The sequence below is a fragment of the Ranitomeya imitator genome, chromosome 6, assembly GCF_032444005.1.
Source record: "Ranitomeya imitator isolate aRanImi1 chromosome 6, aRanImi1.pri, whole genome shotgun sequence".
NCBI lineage: Eukaryota > Metazoa > Chordata > Amphibia > Anura > Dendrobatidae > Ranitomeya > Ranitomeya imitator.
The window spans coordinates 29700182-29724725 of NC_091287.1; the positions used below are offsets into that span (position 1 = coordinate 29700182).

General features: G+C 43.2%; 1 protein-coding gene across 4 annotated transcripts in view; it reads left to right on the forward strand.

The window, feature by feature from the left end:
- Positions 1-24262, forward strand: part of SGCE (sarcoglycan epsilon) — a 112740-nt gene extending 88478 nt beyond the window's left edge. The window contains exons 7-12 of one of the 4 annotated variants that reach the window (XM_069729381.1): positions 3034-3245; positions 11342-11368; positions 18383-18571; positions 20253-20296; positions 22401-22435; positions 23152-24262. In XM_069729381.1, the coding sequence (XP_069585482.1) occupies positions 3034-3245; positions 11342-11368; positions 18383-18571; positions 20253-20296; positions 22401-22435; positions 23152-23202 (558 nt within the window). In that variant the 3' untranslated portion in view covers positions 23203-24262. The remainder of the gene's footprint in view (positions 1-3033; positions 3246-11341; positions 11369-18382; positions 18572-20252; positions 20297-22400; positions 22436-23151) is intronic. The other 3 variants (XM_069729382.1, XM_069729383.1, XM_069729384.1) reach the window with 3 other exon arrangements.
- The last annotated feature ends 282 nt before the right edge of the window (positions 24263-24544 follow it).

The window sequence follows — 24544 nt, forward strand, 5'->3', positions numbered from 1 at the left end:
ACCCTTTATTATCCCAAGTAGTTTATCTTTTTTGTTTTTTTTTAACCATGTGTCTATTTTGGTTTGCTGAATTGCATTTATTGCAAACTTTATTTGGGGGCATATTCCTTCTATTATAGGTTTAAGCTGTGTTTGGTGGTTGCTTAGCCCTCCTAGATACCTAAAGAGTTACAAACAAGTTAAAGTAACCATATAACTTATGTGGATGTGTGCAAAAAACATACACTAGGGGAATAAGAGTGATCAAAATTTTCATTTTTATTTACTAAATGAGTAGTTCACACGAAAATAAGCAACTGTGTAATATGTCTTATTAGAGAAATCTGCTTCTTTCTCCTCCTGGAATGATCTTTTATTCTCAGTTTTAAACATTTGTTTTTGGAGAATACTGATTTTGACATTACTGAGATAGGAGATGACAGTTAGTGCTAATAAGATTCTATGGAGAGAGGAGGGGATGAGCTAGAGGAAGACACAGACATTCTAGAGAGGAGCTAAGGGAATACACAGACATTCTAGGGAGGAGCTAGAGTAAGACAGACATTCTAGAGAGGAGCTAGAGGAACACAGACATTCTAGGGATGAGCTAGAGAAAGATACAGACTTTCTAGGGAGGAGTGAGAGGAAGACACAGACATTCTAAGGATAAGCGAGAGGAACATAGAGATTCTAGGGAGGAGCCAGATGAGGACACAGACATTTTAGGGAGGAACTAGAGGAAGACACAGACATTCTAGGGAGGAACTAGAGGAAGACACAGACATTCTAGGGAGGAACTAGAGGAACACAGAGATTCTAGGGTGGAACTAGAGGAACACAGAGATTCTAGGGTGGAGCTAAAGGAACACACAGACAGTCTAGGGAGGAGTGAGAGGAACACACAGACATTCTAGGGAGGAGTGAGAGGAACACACAGACATTCTAGGGAGAAGCGAAAGATACACACAGACATTCTGGGGAGGAGCGAAAGATACACACAGACATTCTGGGGAGGAGCGAAAGATACACACAGACATTCTAGGGAGAAGCGAAAGATACACACAGACATTCTGGGGAGGAGCGAAAGATACACACAGATATTCTGGGGAGGAGCGACAGGAACACACAGACATTCTGGGGAGGAGTGAAAGATACACACAGACATTCTGGGGAGGAGCGAGAGGAACACACAGACATTCTAGGGAGAAGCGAAAGATACACACAGACATTCTGGGGAGGAGCGAAAGATACACACAGATATTCTGGGGAGGAGCGACAGGAACACACAGACATTCTGGGGAGGAGCGAAAGATACACACAGACATTTGGGGGAGGAGCGAAAGATACACACAGACATTCTGGGGAGGAGCGAAAGATACACACAGACATTCTAGGGAGAAGCGAAAGATACACACAGACATTCTGGGGAGGAGCGAAAGATACACACAGATATTCTGGGGAGGAACGACAGGAACACACAGACATTCTGGGGAGGAGTGAAAGATACACACAGACATTCTGGGGAGGAGCGAGAGGAACACACAGACATTCTAGGGAGAAGCGAAAGATACACACAGACATTCTGGGGAGGAGCGAAAGATACACACAGATATTCTGGGGAGGAGCGACAGGAACACACAGACATTCTGGGGAGGAGCGAAAGATACACACAGACATTCTAGGGAGAAGCGAAAGATACACACAGACATTCTGGGGAGGAGCGAAAGATACACACAGACATTCTAGGGAGAAGCGAAAGATACACACAGACATTCTGGGGAGGAGCGAAAGATACACACAGATATTCTGGGGAGGAGCGACAGGAACACACAGACATTCTGGGGAGGAGTGAAAGATACACACAGACATTCTGGGGAGGAGCGAGAGGAACACACAGACATTCTAGGGAGAAGCGAAAGATACACACAGACATTCTGGGGAGGAGCGAAAGATACACACAGATATTCTGGGGAGGAGCAACAGTAACACACAGACATTCTGGGGAGGAGCGAAAGATACACACAGACATTTGGGGGAGGAGCGAGAGGAACACACAGACATTCTGGGGAGGAGCGAAAGATACACACAGACATTCTGGGGAGGAGCGAAAGATACACACAGACATTTGGGGGAGGAGCGACAGGAACACACAGACATTCTGGGGAGGAGTGAAAGATACACACAGACATTCTGGGGAGGAGCGAAAGATACACACAGACATTTGGGGGAGGAGCGAGAGGAACACACAGACATTCTGGGGAGGAGCGAAAGATACACACAGACATTCTGGGGAGGAGCGAGAGGAACACACAAACATTCTGGGGAGGAGCGAAAGATACACACAGACATTTGGGGGAGGAGCGAGAGGAACACACAGACATTCTGGGGAGGAGCGAAAGATACACACAGACATTCTGGGGAGGAGCGAGAGGAACACACAAACATTCTGGGGAGGAGCGAAAGATACACACAGACATTTGGGGGAGGAGCGAGAGGAACACACAGACATTCTGGGGAGGAGCGAAAGATACACACAGACATTCTGGGGAGGAGCGAAAGATACACACAGATATTCTGGGGAGGAGCGACAGGAACACACAGACATTCTGGGGAGGAGCGAAAGATACACACAGACATTCTGGGGAGGAGCGAAAGATACACACAGACATTCTGGGGAGGAGCGACAGGAACACACAGACATTCTGGGGAGGAGCGAAAGATACACACAGACATTCTGGGGAGGAGCGAGAGAAACACACAGACATTCTGGTGAGGAGCGAAAGATACACACAGACATTTGGGGGAGGAGCGAGAGGAACACGCAGACATTCTGGGGAGGAGCGACAGGAACACACAGACATTCTGGGGAGGAGCAAAAGATACACACAGATATTCTGGGGAGGAGCGAGAGGAACACACAGACATTCTGGGAAGGAGCGAGAGGAACACACAGACATTCTGGGGAGGAGGAAGAGGAACACAGACATTCCTCTGCAAGTTCTGAAATGACCGTTACTGTTAAATTTGAAAAAAAAAATCATTTTTTTCTTTTAGGTGGATAAATTGAAGCAAGTGGTGATCACTCAGGAAGTTGTGCGGGGGGAAGGGATCCTTCCTGACGCAGGGGAGTATAGACCTCCATCCGAAACACTGAAGGGCAGAGACTATTACTCGGACTTCCTCATCACGTTGGCAGTGCCCTCTGCCGTAGCCTTGGTGCTTTTTGCCATCTTGGCCTACATCATGTGCTGTCGGAGGGAAGGAATGTGAGTGCCCCGCTTTTATGTACACACATTACACACATAAAGCAAACTGTGGATATTTCGTTTTGAATATTTTTGGCATCATATTCAGTAGTTTTTGAATTTTCTTTGCACATGTTCCATCATATCAGAGACACATAGGAATGGTTACATGATTATGGACTATATTTGGGCCAGCATGCAATGGTTTATGATAAGGATCCTATATTGATGAAAAGACCATAACATGTTAAATGACTTGTGGTGGTCTATGCTTGGGACCAGTTTGACTGGCCGTCCGACTGGTGGCAGCCACATATAACAGGTGGCAGTGCTCGGTCTCATGCTGTGTATGGTTTGTGAGCATTAATAATGATGGGATATTACTAAATATTCAAATTCATCTTCTAGAAATGTATTTATGGAAGTGGAGGTACAGTACATATACTGATCGACCGTAATATTAAAACCACTGACAGGTGAAGTCAATAGCATCCAGTATCTGATGACAATGGCATCTATGGGGGACGGATATTTTATGTGACAAGTGCTGCTCCCATCATGGCAGTGGGATCTTAATGACCGTGCCCTTTATCATCAGAATAAAAACCCCTACAAGACCTCAAAACCTTATAATAACATGACAAAGAGATGAAGGTGACGATTTGTCTCTCAATTCCGAGATCTCAATCTTATCGATCATCTCTGGGACATGCTGGAAAATCAAATTCTGTCTTTGGAGGCCCCACTGAGAAACGTACAGGAAAAAAAGGATGTCTCCAAACACAACCTCAATGTAAGTATAGAGGCATGACGATAAATTGCAACAAATATTATATGATAAAAAATTGAATTTTTATTATAAACATAGAATAAAATAAATATAAATACAATGAATTCAAGCTAAAGAACATACGAGTAGTGCGGGAGAATCGGGACATGAAAAATATGTATGTATATTGGAAATTGTACCGCCTATAATGAAAGGAAAAAATCCCCCAAACAAATAGAATTTGGCATAAAGTCAATTCTGATTCATGATTTAGGTAGCAGGGACTCTTTGCACTCAGCACTTTACAGGTATTGTACGGCTTATTATATTATGAGATGCACAATAGCCCTTCACTGGCATTTACCACGTCTATTATGATTGATTTAAAACCCAAGCACAATTCATGGTAAATCATCACATTATGCACTATGCACTTTATTTGTAAATCATGAATCAGAATTGACTTTATGCCAAATTCTCTTTGTTTGGGGGATTTTTTCCTTTCATTATAGGCGGTACAATTTCCAATATACATACATATTTTTCATGTCCCAATGCTCCCGCACTACTCGTATGTTCTTAAGCTTGAATTCATTGTATTTATATTTATTTTATTCTATGTTTATAATAAAAATTCAAGTTTTTATCATATAATATTTGTTGCAATTTATCGTCATGCCTCTATACTTACATTGAGGTTGTGTTTGGAGACATTTACGATAGACGTTTTGCCTATTATTTTCTTTTTTGGACTGTGTTAATTTAGGAAAAAAAGGATCTACGGTATATTGGGGCCAGATGCCACCGAAGTCTTGTGGCGTCCATACAATTTTGGTGGCACTGTCCAACACAGTTAGACAGATGTTTTAATATTATGGCTGATTGGTGTTCCCTGTGATGAAATGAGACTTGGATGATCAGTCATTCCCACTATTCAGAGTTGGGCTATGGTATGAGTATGAATTGTACCTGCTTTGGGAACAAGTGGTCTTGCTTCAGTATAATAATTGCCTCGTATTCGTATACAATTTTTCACTGTGACAGATTTATCAATTTACTCTTTATAACTCAGCTACAATAATTACTTTGCCCTATAGTCCTAAGGAAACTGCTACTAGACTTACTGCGAGGTGTATATGGCCGGCCCGCTACTCATATATGGTAGTCTCATAAATATGTTCACACAACATATTACTACATACAATGCTGACGTAATACCTTAAAATTATGCCACCATAAATTAATCACAACAGAAAGCCATGTAGTGCCTGTATATTGCAATACTATATGCACAAAAAATGCTCTGTAATGCCCAAATAATACCGCTATACAGTGCCCATATGACAGTCTCCAATGCTTTCATTCTGTGGCAGAGAAGTGAGGTCACCTAAAGCTCTTCTCTCATATGCATTTTGTGGCATTTTTACTAAAAGGACAGAAGAATAGATTTAGTGATTTTACCTGGGCCATTTTAAAGGGATTTTACAAAACAACACAACAGGCCATAGATGGTCAAACGCGCAATACAACACTGGGTGATCCAACTCCGGGCTAATCAACATCAGGCTAACCAACATCAACCTTTCCAACAGCGGACAATGCAACACCGTGTGATCCAACACCAGGCTAATCAACATCGGGCTAACCAACATTGGCCTTTCCAACAGCGGGCAAACCAACATTGGGAACTCAACATCGGTCAACCCCAAAATGGGACATTGGGCAACCCCAAAATGGGATATTGGGCAATCCAACATTGTACAATCCAACATTGGTCGATCCAACATTGGTCGATCCAACATCGGTCGATCCAACATCGGGCAATCCAACATTGGGCAATCCAACATCGGGCAATCCAACATCGGGCAATCCAACATTGGGCAATCCAACATTGGACAATCCAACATTAGTTGATCCAACATCGAGCAATCCAACATCAGGCAATCCAACATCGGGCAATCCAACATTACTCAATCCAACATTACTCAATCCAACATGGGGCGATCCAGCATTGGGCGATCCAACATAGTGTAATCTAACATTGGACATCCAAAGTTTTTCTGAGCCAAAAAGTCTCAATATGACACAGTAGTGATGATTTAGATCTGACCTCCATTATATACAGGGGTCCACAGAAGAGCTGGGGTCTCTCTTATAGCATTTATAATACTTGAATTTACAATTAAAGAGGAAACCTAAATTGCAACCACCTTTACCTTAAAGGGAATCTGTCACCCCAAGATTCGCCTATATATCTGCGGCCACTGTCATCAGGGGCTTATCTACAGCATTCTGTAATGCTGTAGATAAGCCCCCGATGTATCCTAAAAGATAAGAAAAACAAGTTAGATTACACTCACCCAGGGGCGGTCCCGGTGCGGTCCAGTCCGATGGGCGTCGTGGTCCGGGTCAAGGCGTCTCCCATCTTCATACGATGACGTCCTCTTCTTTTTTTCCTGTCGTGGCTCCGGCGCAGGCGTACTTTATCTGACCTCTCCAAGCGTCCGCGCACTGCATTATTTTGCTCTGCCCTCAACAGGACAGATAAAGTACGCCTGCGCCAGAGCCGCGACAGGAAGAAAAGAAGAGGACGTCATCTTATGAAGATGGGAGGCGACGGACACGGACCACGACACCCATCGGACCCGAACTGAACCGGGACCGCCCCTGGGTGAGTATAATCTAACTTGTTTTTCTTATCTTTCAGGATACATCGGGGGCTTATCTACAGCATTACAGAATGCATTACAGAATGCTGTAGAGAAGCCCCTGATGGTGGTGGCCGCAGCTTATAGGCAAATTTTGGGGTGACAGATTCCCTTTAAAGAGTAACTTTTTTTTTTAATGATTTTGTCTAGCATAGATAGTTATGAAACTTTATTAGGGGATTTATCTTCATCCCTATAAATAATCTGCATATAAGTGGCTTCCAATCGCCCGCTTTTCCTCCAGTCAGCCGCATTGACATTTGGAGTACAGAAGGTGAAAAAGTGAACTATAAAATGGACAGATGTTAAATGTTGTTCTTAAAGGGACAGGCAGTATGCATTAACTTTAAGGATGCAGTAAAAAGCAGCAAGTAACTGAGACACGACCATCTTCTGAACATCTTGCCTTCATTACGTCATGCGATTTATTTCGACCATTCGCGTCCTCTAACCGTCATGTATTTCCTTGTCTGCAGCATTTGCATTATGTCTTTACATTCTCATCCTCCATATTTAATACTATTTGCCTTTTAATCACGGACGTTTTGCTTCACTGAGATCCAGAGTGGCCTCTTCTATTCTGAAAATGAAAAGCATCAATATAAAAATATTTTAAAAAGCGATGAAATATAGGAAGTGGGGATTGGGGGGACCTGGTGGATGCACAAAAACCCCCACAAAATGTGAAGGCTATGTGAATATGTTCACTTTTGCAATCACTTTTTATTTCTGCTCGAAAATGGTTAAAATAATTTAGTCTTTTTGAAAAGCTCCTTTTTTTGTATACAGCTTTTATGCAAATCTAAGTATTTCCATGGTAACAGACTACAGGTGCACCCTGCGGTAGTCATGCGTATGTCTACTGCTTCCTGCTACGTAGAGAAAATATAAGCATACGTCCAACTTCTTCTGGAAAGTCTAAGAGGTTCTTGGATACAGCGAGAACTTCCAAACTCACGGAAGGGTCGACAAATCTCCCGGAAGACACGGAAACGACAACCGAAATTTCTCATTCATCAGAATCAGCATGTATTTGGGGCTAAATATCATTTTCACATTTAGGTTAAATTACACATTTTGTTTTTATCGGGTCTTTGATTTTCTGCACATTCAGCGTCACAGCTCACCTCCTCCTCCTGTACAATGACTGATAACACCTCTATATACAGTAGATAACACAGGATCCACCATTCACAATAGGTGATGTCACAGCTCACCTCCTCCTGTACAATGACTGATAACTCCTCTATATACAGTAGATAACACAGGATCCACCATTCACAATAAGTGATGTCACAGCTCATCTCCTCCTCCTTCTGTACAATGACTGCTAACACCTCTATATACAGTAGATAACACAGGATCCACCAGTCACAATAGGTGATGTCACAGCTCACCTCCTCCTGTACAATGACTGATAACACATAAATATACAGTAGATAACACAGGATCCACCATTCACAATAGGTGATGTCACAGCTCACCTCCTCCTCCTGTACAATGACTGATAACACCTCTATATACAGTAGATAACACAGGATCCACCAGTCACAATAGATGATGTCACAGCTCACCTCCTCCTTCTGTACAATGACTGATAACACCTCTATATACAGTAGATAACACAGGATCCACCAGTCACAATAGGTGATGTCACAGCTCACCTCCCCCTCCTGTACAATGACTGATAACATCTCTATATACAGTAGATAACACAAGATCCACCATTCACAATAGGTGATGTCACAGCTCACCTCCTCCTCCTTCTGTACAATGACTGATAATACCTCTATATACAGTAGATAACACAGGATCCACCATTCACAATAGGTGATGTCACAGCTCACCTCCCCCTCCTGTACAATGACTGATAACATCTCTATATACAGTAGATAACACAGGATCCACCATTCACAATAGGTGATGTCACAGCTTACCTCCTCCTCCTGTACAATGACTGATAACACCTCTATATACAATAGATAACACAAGATCCACCATTCACAATAGGTGATGTCACAGCTCACATCCTCCTCCTGTACAATGACTGATAACACCTCTATATACAGTAGATAACACAGGATCCACCATTCACAATAGGTGATGTCACAGCTCACCTCCCCCTCCTGTACAATGACTGATAACATCTCTATATACAGTAGATAACACAGGATCCACCATTCACAATAGGTGATGTCACAGCTCACCTCCCCCTCCTGTACAATGACTGATAACATCTCTATATACAGTAGATAACACAGGATCCACCATTCACAATAGGTGATGTCACAGCTCACATCCTCCTCCTGTACAATGACTGATAACAACAGCTCTATATACAGTAATAATAATAATAATAATTTTTATTTATATAGCGCCAACAAATTCCGCAGCACTTTACAATTAAGCGGGGACATGTACAGACAATAAATTCAGTACAAGTTAAGACAATTTAAACAGTGAAATTAGGGGTGAGGTCCCTGCTCGCAAGCTTACAATCTACAAGGAGATGGGGGGACACAATAGGTGAAAAGTGCTTGTTATTTCAGGTCTAGCAATTATAATAATTAGGGATTTTCATATAAAGCTGCATGATCCGGTCATCAGCCCGTGTGTGTAAGTGCAATAGTCAAGTATCAAGTAGATAACACAGGATCCGCCATTCACAATTCACAGCTCACCTCCTCCTCCTGTACAATGACTGATAACACTTAAATATACAGTAGATAACACAGGATCCACCATTCACAATAGGTGGTGTCACAGCTCGCCTCCTCCTGTAAAATGACTGATAACACCTCTATGTACAGTAGATAACACAGGATCCACCATTCACAGTAGGTGATGTCACAGCTCACCTCGTCATGTACAATGACTGATAACACCTCTATAAACAGTAGATAACACAGGATCCACCATTCACAATAGGTGATGTCACAGCTCACCTCCTCCTCCTCCTACAATGACTGATAACACCTCTATATACAGTAGATATCACAGGATCCACCATTCACAATAGGTGATGTCACAGCTCACCTCCTCCTCCTCCTACAATGACTGATAACACCTCTATATACAGTAGATAACACAGGATCCACCATTCACAATAGGTGATGTCACAGCTCACCTCCTCCTCCTGTACAATGACTGATAACACCTCTATATACAGTAGATAACTCAGGATCCACCATTCACAATAAGTGATGTCACAGCTCACCTCCTCCTCCTCCTACAATGACTGATAACACCTCTATATACAGTAGATAACACAGGATCCACCATTCACAATAGGTGATGTCACAGCTCACCTCCTCCTCCTGTACAATGACTGAGAACACCTCTATATACAGTAGATAACTCAGGATCCACCATTCACAATAGGTGATGTCACAGCTCACCTCCTCCTCCTCCTACAATGACTGATAACACCTCTATATACAGTAGATAACACAGGATCCACCATTCACAATAGGTGATGACACAGCTCACCTCCTCCTCCTGTACAATGACTGATAACACCACTATATACAGTAGATAACACAGGATCCACCATTCACAATAGGTGATGACACAGCTCACCTCCTCCTCCTGTACAATGACTGATAACACCTCTATATACAGTAGATAACTCAGGATCCACCATTCACAAAAAGTTTAAAAAATATTCAGTATAAGGCCTATGCTATTAAATGAGTCTATACTGAAGCATTTATTCTGTGGGATAATGTGGTGCTTTAGGAAGTCACCATATGGCGGTACACAGTCCCCATGGGTCTGTCTGCCACCATGCAGGGTGCATGAGTCCTCGAAGTTTTAGATAAGATCAAATGAGATAAATCTAAGACACCTGCTGTACTGTGGACTATAAAATGGTCTCTAGCACCTTGGACACACTCAGGGTACTTTTTTTGGGGTTCTCTATTCTGAATTGACTATAGACAAAGATGGAAGAAAGTTGGGTTAGACAGATCGCCATGTAATGGTCATGTCTAGCTTTTTTTTTTTCTAGGAGCATCTCAGGGTCTGGGACATCCAAGGCATTCATACCATAGTGATTGCCCATGAGTCCCTACAGGAAGAGGGCCCAGCCTCGAAGGTCCTTTCCCATGAGTGTTCATCAGAATGCTTGTTCCCGATCCCAAAATTATCCCATATTAATCATCATTGACGGTGATGTGCTGTCCACGAGGACCGTATTCTGTCCCCATACAGTTTGTCTTGGCCCATGTGAAAGGGCCATGGTCAACAGATATGGGCAGAAACCTAAACATGCCTTAATATTAGTGGGTGCAGTGCCAGGAACCCTACTAAATGGCAAACAGGTGGTGGGAACTGAACCTAGAGGGTATGGATTGGAGATGGAGGGGCAAGCATCAAGTCCTCCTAAGGACGAGGGGTGTAGCGGTGGTCATCGGTGGACTTCTGCCGTAGGCCCCCTTTCCTCTAACACTCTGGATCACACGTGGAGTACCATCGCTTCCATCACGATAAACACTGATGTACATGACTGTTTGCCTTCGCAGTCCTTACAGCAGTGTTTACGGCTCATATAGTCCCATCGTTGTCCCCATCGTAGACGTAAGACGTGCTCCGAATATCAGTGCTGTAATTTAATTTCATTCATTTTGTTTCGTTTCTAGGGAAAAGAGAAACATGCAAACCCCAGAGTAAGTGTCTTCTCTATGTCTCCTCGTTGTCACATTATACTACCGCGCCTCACCGTAGCTTGTCACGCCTCACCCACCCGCTCCTCCATGCTTCTCATCCACATCCAGTCATCTCTTTATTTTGGTGAACGCTGCTTGTAGATTACGTAGGTTCAATAGGTGCCTGGTGAAGAAGAAAAGACAGTCACGACCCTGTCAATGTGCGCATATTATGGTGCTTTCCTCTAAATGTGGGCTACGAAAAAAAAAAGGGCAGAAACGCCCAAAATTTAGGAATTGCAAATATTTGTTATGCATTTGATACATTTAAGATTCTTTCCTTTGTAATTTGTCAATATTTTTTCTTTGATACATTTACATTTGTTTTCTTCCTGACTTAATGGAAATCTCTTTGCACCTTGTCTGCAATCACTAATCTCCTGGGAATCGTGTTATTTTGAAATCTACCAAGGGTGGGCACACAAGCCATGGGCGTCAGTGCTGCAGGAAATTGAGGCACTTGGGAAATGCAGACAGGTAGCAGAGGTACTGGATGCCACAGGCAGGCTAGAGATGTCCTGGAGACCAGAGACAGGTAGAAGAAGTACTGCATGCTGCAAAAAGACAGATTTGCTGGAGACCACAGACAGGTAGCAGAGGTCCTGGAAGACCGGTAAAAAGTAGCATAGGTACTGGATGCCACAGGCAGAGAAGAGAGGTCATGGAGAACGCAGACATGTAAAAGAAGTACTGCAAGCCACAGGCAGACAGGAGATGTCCTGGGGACTGCAGACAGGTAGCAGACGTACTGCATGCCACAGGCAGACAGGAGATGTCCTGGGGACCGCAGACAGGTAGCAGAAGTACTGCATGCCACTGGCAGACAGCAGACGTCCTGGAGACTGCAGACAGGTAGCAGAAGCACTGCATGCCACAGACAAACAGGACATGTCCTAGAGACCGCAGGCAGATAGCAGTGGTCCTGGAAGACCCGGAACAAGTAGCAGAGGTACTAGATGGCACAGGTAGACAGGAGATGTCCTGGAGACACAGACAGGTAGCAGAAATTCTGGGAGACCGGGAAAAAGTAGCAGAGGTCTTGAAAGCATACGCAGACAGGAGACATCGGGGAGACCACAGACAGGCAGCAGAGGTCTTGAAAACAGCAGGTGGACATGTAGCAGAGGTTCTGGAAGTTGCATGCAGAAAGGAGACGTCTGGGAGATCGAACACAGGGAGCTGTGCACAGACAAACTAAAAATCTTAATATCAAGACCTAGATATGTGTCTTGGGAGGCCTCATATAGGACTAGGAAATTCAACACATGGGAGCAGGCTGCAAAGCCCGACTTGGAGCACAAGAAACTATAGCAGACGGGGCGAAGGGAGCAAAGCTGAGACCTGGGATTGGTGGGTAACAAAATATAAAGTTTGGGGAATTCTGCTCATCCATGAACTAATTCATGGAATAGACAGACGCAGTAATACTCTCTGTGGTTGTGGGTTACACGCACTATTTGGGCAGGCTGTGTTGTGCCTATATAAGACAAGCTACTCTACAGTCATTATGAGCAATGACAAACATGCTGGCGCTTGGTACATCAAAAGCTTGGGATTGAACAGTTTACAACCCTAAGGCTATGTTCACACTATGTTTTTGCCGTGTTTATTTAAATTTTTTTTTATGCAAGTTTCTGTTTTTACTGTCAAAACAGCAGGTCTTGGCAGCAGAAAAAAATCAACGTGTGAACATAGCCAATGAGCCTTGAAAATTGGCTTAAAGGGATTGTCCAGTTAAAACAACTCATAAAATACCCACAGGGTAGCTGAGAACTTAATGATTGGTGAACGTCTTACTGTTAGTATCCCCGCTGATCGGCTGATCGGAGACTCTATAGCCCTGACAGAGAATGTTAATCCCCATTAGAAAAAGTCACAGACAATCAGATGCCCGGTGCTTATTCATTCTCTACGGGACTGCCTTAAAAATGTTGAATTCAATGCCAAAATACCCATAGGGACTGAATGGAGCATTGGTCGAGCATGTGCACAACCACTCCATTCTAACAGGGATAAAAGTTCCCAATTTTCCAGATCTGTGCAGCTCCTGGCAGTCGGACACCCACCCATCACCTTTTTCTTTGGATAGGTGATAACTTGTTTTCACTGGATAGCCCCTTTAAGTGCTAAGTTCAGTGCTCCTTGTATTGTAAAGTCGCTTCCACTTTGGAAGATTCCTTCTTGTTTGGGTCCATTGACAATAATCTAATCATTTTGTGGAAACTCCAGTAACTAGCTGTTGGGAAATTTAATAGTAAGTGTTCAACTTCCCTGCAGTGCCTCCAGAGGTCAAATTAAGTATTACACATTTCCTAATAAAAATCAATAGGTTGTAATGCAGAATACAACTCGAATCTCACACTCCTATTGATCTAATGACAAATTATACACAGTATAATGGGCCAACGGCTCCCCTATACACAGTATAATGTGCCCACAGCTCTCCTATACACAGTATAATGGGCTCACAGCTCCCCTATACACCGTATGATTGGCTTATACTGTAGCTCCCCTATACACAGTATAATGTGCCCACAGCTCCCCTATACACAGTATAGTGGGCCCACGGCTCCCCTATACATAGTATAATGGCCCACAGCTCCCCTATACACAGTATAATGGACCCAAGGCTCCTCCATACACAGTATAATGGACCCAAGGCTCCTCTATGCGCAGTATAATGGGCCATGGCTCCCCTATACACAGTATAATGGACCCACAGCTCCCCTATACCCAGTCTAATGGACCCAAGGCTCCTCTATACACAGTTTAATGGACCCAAGGCTCCTCTATACACAGTATAATGGACCCACAGCTCCCCTATACACAGTGTAATGGACCCAAGGCTCCTCTATACACAGTATAATGGACCCAAGGCTCCTCTATACACAGTATAATGGACCCACAGCTCCCCTATACACAGTGTAATGGACCCAAGGCTCCTCTATACACAGTATAATGGACCCAAGGCTCCTCTATACACAGTATAATGGACCCAAGGCTCCTCTATACACAGTATAATGGGCCCACAGCTCCCCTATACACAGTATAATGGGCCCACAGCTCCCCTATGCGCAGTATAATGGACCCACAGCTCTCCTATACACAGTATAATGGACCCACAGCTCTCCTATACACAGTATAATGGGCCCACAACTCCCCTATACACAGTATAATGGACCCAAGGCTCCTCTATACACAGTATAATGGACCCAAGGCTCCTCTATACACAGTATAATGGGCCCACAGCTCCACTATACACAGTATAATGGGCCCACAGCTCCCCTATGCGCAGTATAATGTGCCATGGCTCCTCTATACACAGTATAATGGACCCACAGCTCTCCTATACACAGTATAATGGACCCACAGCTCCCCTATACACAGTATAATGGACCCAAGGCTCCTCTATACACAGTATAATGGACCCAAGGCTCCTCTATACACAGTATAATTGGCCCACAGCTCCCCTATACACAGTATAATGGGCCCACAGCACCCCTATGCGCAGTATAATGGGCCATGGCTCCCCTATACACAGTATAATGGACCCACAGCTCCCCTATACACAGTATAATGGACCCAAGGCTCCTCTATACATAGTATAATGGACCCACAGCTCCCCTATACACAGTATAATGGACCCAAGGCTCCTCTATACACAGTATAATGGACCCAAGGCTCCTCTATACACAGTATAATGGACCCAAGGCTCCTCTATACACAGTATAATGGACCCACAGCTCCCCTATACACAGTATCATTGACCCAAGGCTCCTCTATACACAGTATAATGGACCCAAGGCTCCTCTATACATAGTATAATGGGCCCACAGCTCCCCTATGCGCAGTATAATGAGCCATGGCTCCCCTATACACAGTATAATGGGCCCACAGCTCCCCTATACACAGTATAATGGGCCCACAGCTCCCCTATGCGCAGTATAATGGGCCATGGCTCCCCTATACACAGTATAATGGACCCACAGCTCCCCTATACCCAGTATAATGGAACCAAGGCTCCTCTATACACAGTAAAATGGACCCAAGGCTCCTCTATACATAGTATAATGGGCCCACAGCTCCCCTCTACACAGTATAATGGGCCCACAGCTCCCCTATGCGCAGTATAATGAGCCATGGATCCCCTATACACAGTATAATGGACCCACAGCTCCCATATACCCAGTATAATGGACCCAAGGCTCCTCTATACACAGTATAATGGACCCACAGCTCCCCTATACACAGTATAATGGACCCAAGGCTCCTCTATACACAGTATAATGGACCCAAGGCTCCCCTATACACAGTATAATGGGCCCACAGCTCCCCTATGCGCAGTATAATGGGCCATGGCTCCCCTATACACAGTATAATGGACCCACAGCTCCCCTATACCCAGTATAATGGACCCAAGGCTCCTCTATACACAGTAAAATGGACCCAAGGCTCCTCTATACATAGTTTAATGGGCCCACAGCTCCCCTCTACACAGTATAATGGGCCCACAGCTCCCCTATGCGCAGTATAATGAGCCATGGCTCCCCTATACCCAGTATAATGGACCCAAGGCTCCTCTATACACAGTATAATAGACCCAAGGCTCCTCTATACACAGTATAATGGATCCAAGGCTCCTCCATACACAGTATAATGGGCCAACAGCTTCCCGATACACAGTATAATGGGCCCACAGCTCCCCTATACACAGTATAATGGGCCCACAGCTCCCCTATATACAGTATAGTGGGCCCACAGCTCTCCTATACACAGTATAATGGACCCACAGCTCCCCTATATCCAGTATAATAGACCCAAGGCTTCTCTATACACAGTATAATGGACCCAAGGCTCCTCCATACACAGTATAATGGGCCAACAGCTTCCCGATACACAGTATAATGGGCCCACAGCTCCCCTATACACAGTATAATGGGCCCACAGCTCCCCTATACACAGTATAATGGGCCCACAGCTCTCCTATACACAGTATAATGGACCCACAGCTCCCCTATATCCAGTATAATAGACCCAAGGCTTCTCTATACACAGTATAATGGACCCAAGGCTCCTCCATACACAGTATAATGGGCCAACAGCTCCCCTATACACAGTATAATGGGCCCACAGCTCCTCTATGCTCAGTATAATGGGCCATGGCTCCCCTATACACAATATAATGGACCCAAGGCTCCTCTATACACAGTATAATGGGCCCACAGTTCCCCTATACACAGTATAATGGGCCCACAGCTCCTCTATACACAGTATAATGGGCCCTCAACTCCCCTATACACAGTATAATGGGCCCACAACTCCCCTATACACAGTATAATGGGCCCACAGCTCCCTTATACACAGTATAATGGGCCCACGCCTCTCCTATACACAGTATAATGGGCCCACAACTCCCCTATACACAGTATAATGGGCCACAGCTCCCTTATAGACAGTATAATGGGCTAACAGCTCTCCTATACACAGTATAATGGGCCCACAACTCCCCTATACACAGTATAATGGGCCCACAGCTCCCCTATACACAGTATAATGGGCTAACAGCTTCCCTACACACAGTATGATAGACCCACAACTCCCCTATACACAGTATAATGGGCCCACAGCTCCCCTATACACAGTATGATAGACCCACAGCTCCCGTATACACAGTATGATGGGCCAACAGTCTCAACACTTTAAGGACCCCCACAGTAGTAACCACACTAGCTCCCACACTGTATGAAAGCTCCCCATAATAGTCTCCATACTTTGAAGGCCCCCCAAAATAATCTCCACACTGTATGATGGGCCCCACATTAGGTCGCATACTGTATGAGGGCTCGTCACAGTATTCCCCTAAATTGTATAATATTAGCTTCCACTCTGTATAATGGCCCCCACACTTGCCCTTACAATGTATGACGGCCCCCAACACTGTATAATGCCTCCAAAGAAACACCAAAAATTTTAAGTACAATAAAAAACATGTACTCACCTAATCCAGGATCCCGAAGAGTCCACCTGGCGGACCAACGCATTGATGCCGGGAGTCTGAGATCATGTGCGTGCTTCGATGGCTCAGTCACTGCATCATCCTGCCATTCTGTAGACCACAAGCTTAAAGCGACCTATGGTCTACAGAACGGAGAGAGGTACTGCAGGGAGATCATGTGCCATCGCTTCTTCACCAGTGCCATGTGGTGAAGAACATGGTGGTGCCATACTGCATTTTATTTTGTCTTTTTAACAGTACCATTCGGATCAGATATGACACAATAGTGGTTTTTAGTGCACAAATAATAGAACTAAATTATAGTACCTTACAGAGCATATATATTTGTTATACCTTGAACATATTGTGACGTGCCCCACTCTGGACTTCCTAATTTGCCTTCTTCAAGGCCCTCAACCACTTGAAGGTTAAATAGTAATCGTCCTGTTTGGTTACATCATATGAGATCGTCACTGTTCGAAAGGCTTATCAATGTATGGAAGGTTTAACTGTGTAACAGTGATCAGTCCCCAAAATGTTATCCAAAACATAGCTCTATTGAATAGAAAGGGGCCCAGCTGCAATTCTACACGAGCTGTCGATGATGAGGTGGCGCTGTGCATGGAATAAAGCAGCCATGTTTTTCTACTCCTGCATGGGTCTATGTGTTAACGGAATTTCTTTTATTCTGTATTTTTCTTGGTTCCGCGTGGGCGGTGCTTGAGAACTTCTACTTCAATGTTTTTATGTAAAGCGGACTGTGTTAATGGTTCATAAATGATCCATGGAACAGAGACACGATGTTTGAAAATGTTAAAATGCTGAGTAATGGATTGATTGATCTTTATAGTTGCCACACTGCGCACCAGCTGTAGTTTATATGTGTAATACACGACAAAGGAATCTTCTCGTTAATTTGTATCAAAATACTCAAAGTTTTAATAACATATTTTATGTTATTTATTATTTTTTTTATGCAGCATCCAGCTTGTTCACCACAGCTCCATCCAGAAATCAACAAAAGAGCTCCGGGACATGTCTAAACACAGAGAAATTGCTTGGCCCCTGTCCACACTTCCAGTTTTCCATCCAGTGACAGGGGAAATGGTTCCCCCTCTGCATGCGGACACGTACGATAACACCAACATGCCCTTGATGCAGACGCAACAGTGAGTATCTTGAAAAAGTGAGCTACATGTGAAGGATGTAGCTCGCAAATTCTAGATGCTACCGAGCAGTGTTATTCCAGGATGTAAGTGTCTATGTGGTGGGAAAATTCTTATTATTCGTTTTTGTTCTGCGTGGGTGGTGCTTAGCTAGGATTCATTTACATACGCAATATTGATGTTCTATTTAAAGTCCAGCAACCTGATGATATAATGGCCAATAAATCCTAGTGGTCCAGCTGAAGAAAGCGAAGTCTACTGACCAAATGGTATAGGGATTTAATAGTTCTGAAGAACAGAAACAACAAGTATAGATGGTAGATCACTATGAAGGTGAATTAACAAAAATTAATCAGCACCTAATATTTTATTCAGAAGTGAACATTATTTAGTTTTCTTTGGAAAAGGAGGATGCGTCGATGCACTTTCAAGAAGGTGTATTTTCAAGTCTAGTGATCTGCTGTTACAACGGCCAATGTTTCCTGGTGGTTCTGTGGTAGAGAGCAAAGTCCTTACCGACCTATTGGCATAGGAATTTAGTTAGTTTTGGGCAATGCCAACTGTTATTTATGGTGGCTTATTATAATGATGGATTTAAAAATTAAAGCTATTTCTAATGGGTGGACATTATTTAGCTCCGCGTGGACGGCGCTTCGATAAGAATCCATTTGGAATACTCGAGATTGAGTTACCGTATCTGCTGAAGTCTACTAGGGCCACAGTATGTGACTATAAATGTGGTATAGTCTTCTTTTATTATGAAATAATACCTATAAATTAGCATTTAGAGCTAGATGTAGGTGTCTTTTGAAATCTAGTGATATAGCTGCCAATAAATTCAAGGGTAGAGAAATAAGTCGTGACTATGGTATGGGTTTTTTTTTTTGTGCAGTGTCAATTATTATGGATAGTACCGGAGTATAAAAATGGATTAAATAAGTTAATAAGCATTGAATATTTTATTCAAGAGGCATTATTTAGTTCCTCATGGGCGGTGTTTGCATAAGAAGGATGCATTGAGATGCTCTAAATTGAGGTGTATTTTGAAGTGTAATAAGACCACAGTATGTGGCTATACAGGTGATATAACCACTTTTATTGTGGAATAATATACTGTATATAAATTACCATTCAGATCTAGATTTAGGTGTCTTTTGAAGTCTAGTGATCTGTTGGTATAGTGGCCAATAAATCTTGGTGGTCATGGAGTAATTAACCATGTAATGGTATAGGAGTTTTGCGTTTCTTTTGTGCAGTGTCATCTAGTATGGATAGTACCCAAGTATAACAATGTAACAAATAAGTTAATGAGCAATGAATATTTTATTCAAGGGACATTATTTAGTTCCTCGTGGGCGGTGTTTGCATAAGGAGGATGCATTGAGATACTCTAGTTTGAGGTCTAGTGATCTGGTGGTATGGTGTCTAATAAATCCTAGTGGTCCCAGGGTAGAGAACTAAGTGCTTAAAGATGTCATGGTACTGTAATTTGGTATTTCGTTTGTGTAGTGCCAACTATTATGGATTGTGCCTGAATATGAAAATGCATTAAATAAATGAATCAGCTTTGGTGGGGTGAACATTTACTTAAAGTGCTGCTCAGAGGGCCATACATTGGTGGCCACATGTAACTAGTCAAGAACGTCTTCTTATGCGTTACTCAATCTTCTTCATTGTTTCCTAGGACTTTACCGCATCAGACTCGGATACCTCAACAGCAAAATGCAGGTCAGTAGAGACAAGCGTACAGATCATCAGGTATATGGTAATATGAAACATCTGGTGGTGATGCCAAACATTTCACAGCTTGCCGACTGATGGCCACAGCTCTGGCTTCAGTAGACCATCCTAGAGGCGGCTAGTTGGCATTGTACAGATTTGCCCGCTTCTCCCGCAAGGACAGATTCAACACATCATCACAACAGGCTGCAAAACATACCACAACCATGGGTGGCTATATAGACACTTAATGCATAAACCTCTCCTGACAGAGTATCACAAAATCATCTTGAGACAGTCATTTTGGGATATGCCAAGCTAAGAGGAAGGAGTCATCTGCAGTAATTTATATTTAAATGGCGACCATATAATGTATGGTCGAGCTACGACCACCATTATGTATCATCACTCTGCTTTGACTCCTAGAGGGGTTACTCTTTTATTTTCTTCATGTCCTGATATTCATGAGAAAAACCTACGGATCATTTTAAATGTTCACTCAGCCAACAGCTTTGGTGGTTTGTAAGCAAACCCGTCATTCTGATCTTTATACCCTTTATACGATTGTGATGTGCCAATTAAAGATATTTAGGAATTTATTTATTATGACATTACCTATACCTAACAAATAAAGTAGCATTCTGTAAAGCTATTGCATGTAAACATGAAATATATAAAAACTGAATTGCATTACTGCAATAGAAAATAGGAAGATACTTACATAATTTGGCCAATTCATGCTTGTCCGGCAGCCAACAACAAGGCAACCTACATTGCTGGGGACCTAACCTAAACTGGTTCCTCTGCTGTGATTTAAAAAAGCCATAGGCTGAGTGTTGGAGCGCTCAGTTAGAGGGTCTATATATAAATGACAAAAGACTGACTGTCACACTGGTCTGCACAGGTTCATAGTAAGAGTAGCCATCTCCATACATAACAAGCAAATAAAGTTGTGTAAAGTTATATATAGAGATGGCTACTCTTACTGTGCACCTGTTCACATCTGGTCTCTGTTTGGAAGTGACAGTCAGTCTATTGTTATTTATATATAGGCTCTGTGCCCGAGCGCTCCACCACTCAGCCTCTGGGGGTTTAATCACTCCTATATAAATGTAGGAGAGGAGTCACATTAGGTAGGTTCCCAGCATAAGAAGGTCGCCTTGTTGTTGGCTGCTGGACATGCAAAACTTGGACAAATTATGATCTAAAAATCTTTGTTTACCTGCTTTATTGTTACAGAGTGCGACATTACCTATAGTTAGTAATTTTATTTCTGTTCCCGGAGAACCACTTTAAAAGGTACATCCTGGACTAAAAATAAAAAATGTACCTAAGAGCTAACAAGCAGGTAATTGCAACTCGCCTGCCTGTGGTGCCCGGCGCCATTCTTCTCCGGCACAAAGCGGTAACAGACCACTCCTGCCGGGGCTTCAGCTGCCTCTGCTGACGCGACAAGGTGCGACTTCCAAGGTCATTCTGATTGACAGCCAGCTCCCCACTTAGGCAACGGGATCCGGCTGTCAATCAGAATGTCATCAGAAGTCCTGCCCCGTTGACAGAAAGGAGCGGAAAAGAAGCCTCCGATCTGTAGATGTGACGTCAGCAGAGGCTTCTGAATCCCCGGCAGGAGCGGTCTGTGACCACTTTGTGACGGGGAAGAGCGGCGCTGTGCACAACAGGCAGGTAAGTTGCAATTACCTGCCTGTTTGTGCTTAGGTACTTTTTTTTTGTAATGTCTCGGATATCTAAATTCCTCATTATACAAACGCATTACATTATCCTGGCAAGTTAGCAGCAACAGGCTGCAATGCACATCACAACCACTGGGTGGCCACATATTAACACATATAACATAAACAACTCCCAGCAGAATATCACAAAGTCAGATTTATTTTTTTTTCAAAGTTGTTCAGGTCACGTCACTCATCTCAGCATATGTTGAGCCAAGAGGAAAAATAAGAAAAAACATATCTGTATATTATGGAGAGCCACGCCAGTTTTCTACTTCGATTCTAGAACCCACATACATGTCATGCAGTAAGCGTGCTGGGAATGTGTAAAGATTTGGGGGATTTATTCCATTCTTCCTCTTTATTGCTGCTTCTGGATCCAGGAGAATTTCGGATGACCACTTTTCAGAGATTTGAGGTAAGTATAACAGATATTCCGCGTAATTTACATCTGCAAGACATAAGCTCCAAGCTATAATCTGCCGTAGTACGGACGTTTCCAAAAACCTGCTCTCTTGTCGATGAGATTACTGAATTTTGTCAGATCACATTGCTATCAGGACTACAAAATTTAAAGGGATGTTGCATGAAAAGTCACCAAACTGCAGAATGAAGGAGGCTGAACTGCAATATGAGGCTGGAGTAAATTTTTGCCTTAATTTAGGTATCTTCACTGATGTAAATGATAGGGAACCTGATGGACATTTTTTTACCTAATTGCATGCACTTGGGGGCTAAAATGTCCTAAAACTTTTAGCCAATTTAAAACTTTTCTAAATATATATACTTAGAAAGCGTAATTCTAAGTTCTATTATTCTAATTTTTGCCTATTGCGTAATTATTGGGGTCTCCAGTATACTACTTGGTCCCTTATGGGGCTAACATCTCATAATATATCCTGTGGCAAAAATTTGTGTCTTAGAGCAGCGTTGAGGATGGATTAATCAAGCACAGAAATGAATGAGAACGTTAGTTGGACATGATCACCTAATTTTGAAAAGAATGGGTATTATGTAGTTCCGAGTGGGCAAAGCCTGGATAAGGAATCATTGAGCTGTTATTGGACGTGTACTAGTATGTGGTGATGTAACCTCTTTTATTCTGGAATAATATGTATAAATTACTATTTACAGGTCAATGGTATACCTGAGGAGCGGAAACTCACCGACGCCATAAATTTATAAAACGGATACAGAAAGGACAAAAGCATCTTCAGTTTATCTCCAGATTTACAGCTTTTTATTGCCGTAACCTGCACGACGCCTCAGACTCCTCCGTCTACAGGATTATATTTAACTCCAGAACTATTTGCTTTTTTACTTTTACTTTTTATATGGATTTTCTTTTTTTAATGTTACTTTAATACCTGAGCCAGATCTTGGAACAATCAATAATATCAGAACAACTGGTAGAGCTAAAGCAAAGGAAATGGTAGAGCAAGGGCAATGGTAAAAGAACTGGCAGTGCTAGAGCAAAGGCAATGGTAGAGCAAGGGCAATGGTAAAAGAACTGGCAGTGCTAGAGCAAAGGCAATGGTAGAGCAAGGGCAATGGTAAAAGAACTGGCAGTGCTAGAGCAAAGGCAATGGTAGAGCAAGGGCAATGGTAAAAGAACTGGCAGTGCTAGAGCAAGGGCAATGGTAGAACAAGGGCAATGGTAAAAGCAAGGGCAATGGTAGAACAAGGGCAATGGTAAATCAAATGGCAGTGCTAGAGCAAAAGGCAATGGTAGAGCAAGGGCAATGGTAGAACAAGGGCAATGGTAAAAGAACTGACAGTGCTAGAGCAAAGGAAATGGTAGAACAAGGGCAATGGTAAAATAACTGGCAGTGCTAGAGCAAAGGAAATGGTAGAACAAGGGCAATGGTAAAAGAACTAGCAGTGCTAGAGCAAAGGAAATGGTAGAACAAGGGCAATGGTAAAAGAACTGGCAGTGCTAGAGCAAAGGAAATGGTAGAACAAGGGCAATGGTAAAAGAACTGGCAGTGCTAGAGCAAAGGAAATGGTAGAACAAGGGCGATGGTAAAAGAACTGGCAGTGCTAGAGCAAAGGCAATGGTAGAGCAATGGGCAGAGCTCCAGAAATGGGCAGTACCAGAACCACTCATAGTTCCAAAACCACTTGTATATAAGAGGCGGCAATAAGAATCTGCAAACACAATTCTGTACATAGGAGCCACGGACAGATCCTGGTCTACACCGGACAATGTTTCTGAATACAGTTATAATAAAATACTTTTACAATAGTTTTGCGCTCCATGTTTGTGCTTAGCGGTTAAGCGTGCGGACAAGTGACCAGTAAAGAGGATCTCAGGATACTTGGTGGCAGTTCTTGTTATAAGGCCTCTTTACAGGACACTATATAAAACAAATGGGTTAGGCTAAGTTCACACTGCGTTAGTGCAGTCCGTTCAACACATCCGTTAAACGGACTGCACTAACGCAAGTGCCGACGTTTGCACAGCGCTGGCGCAGATTGAGCATCTACTAGCTCCATCTGCGCTAGCAGTGCGCTAGCAGTGACGGAC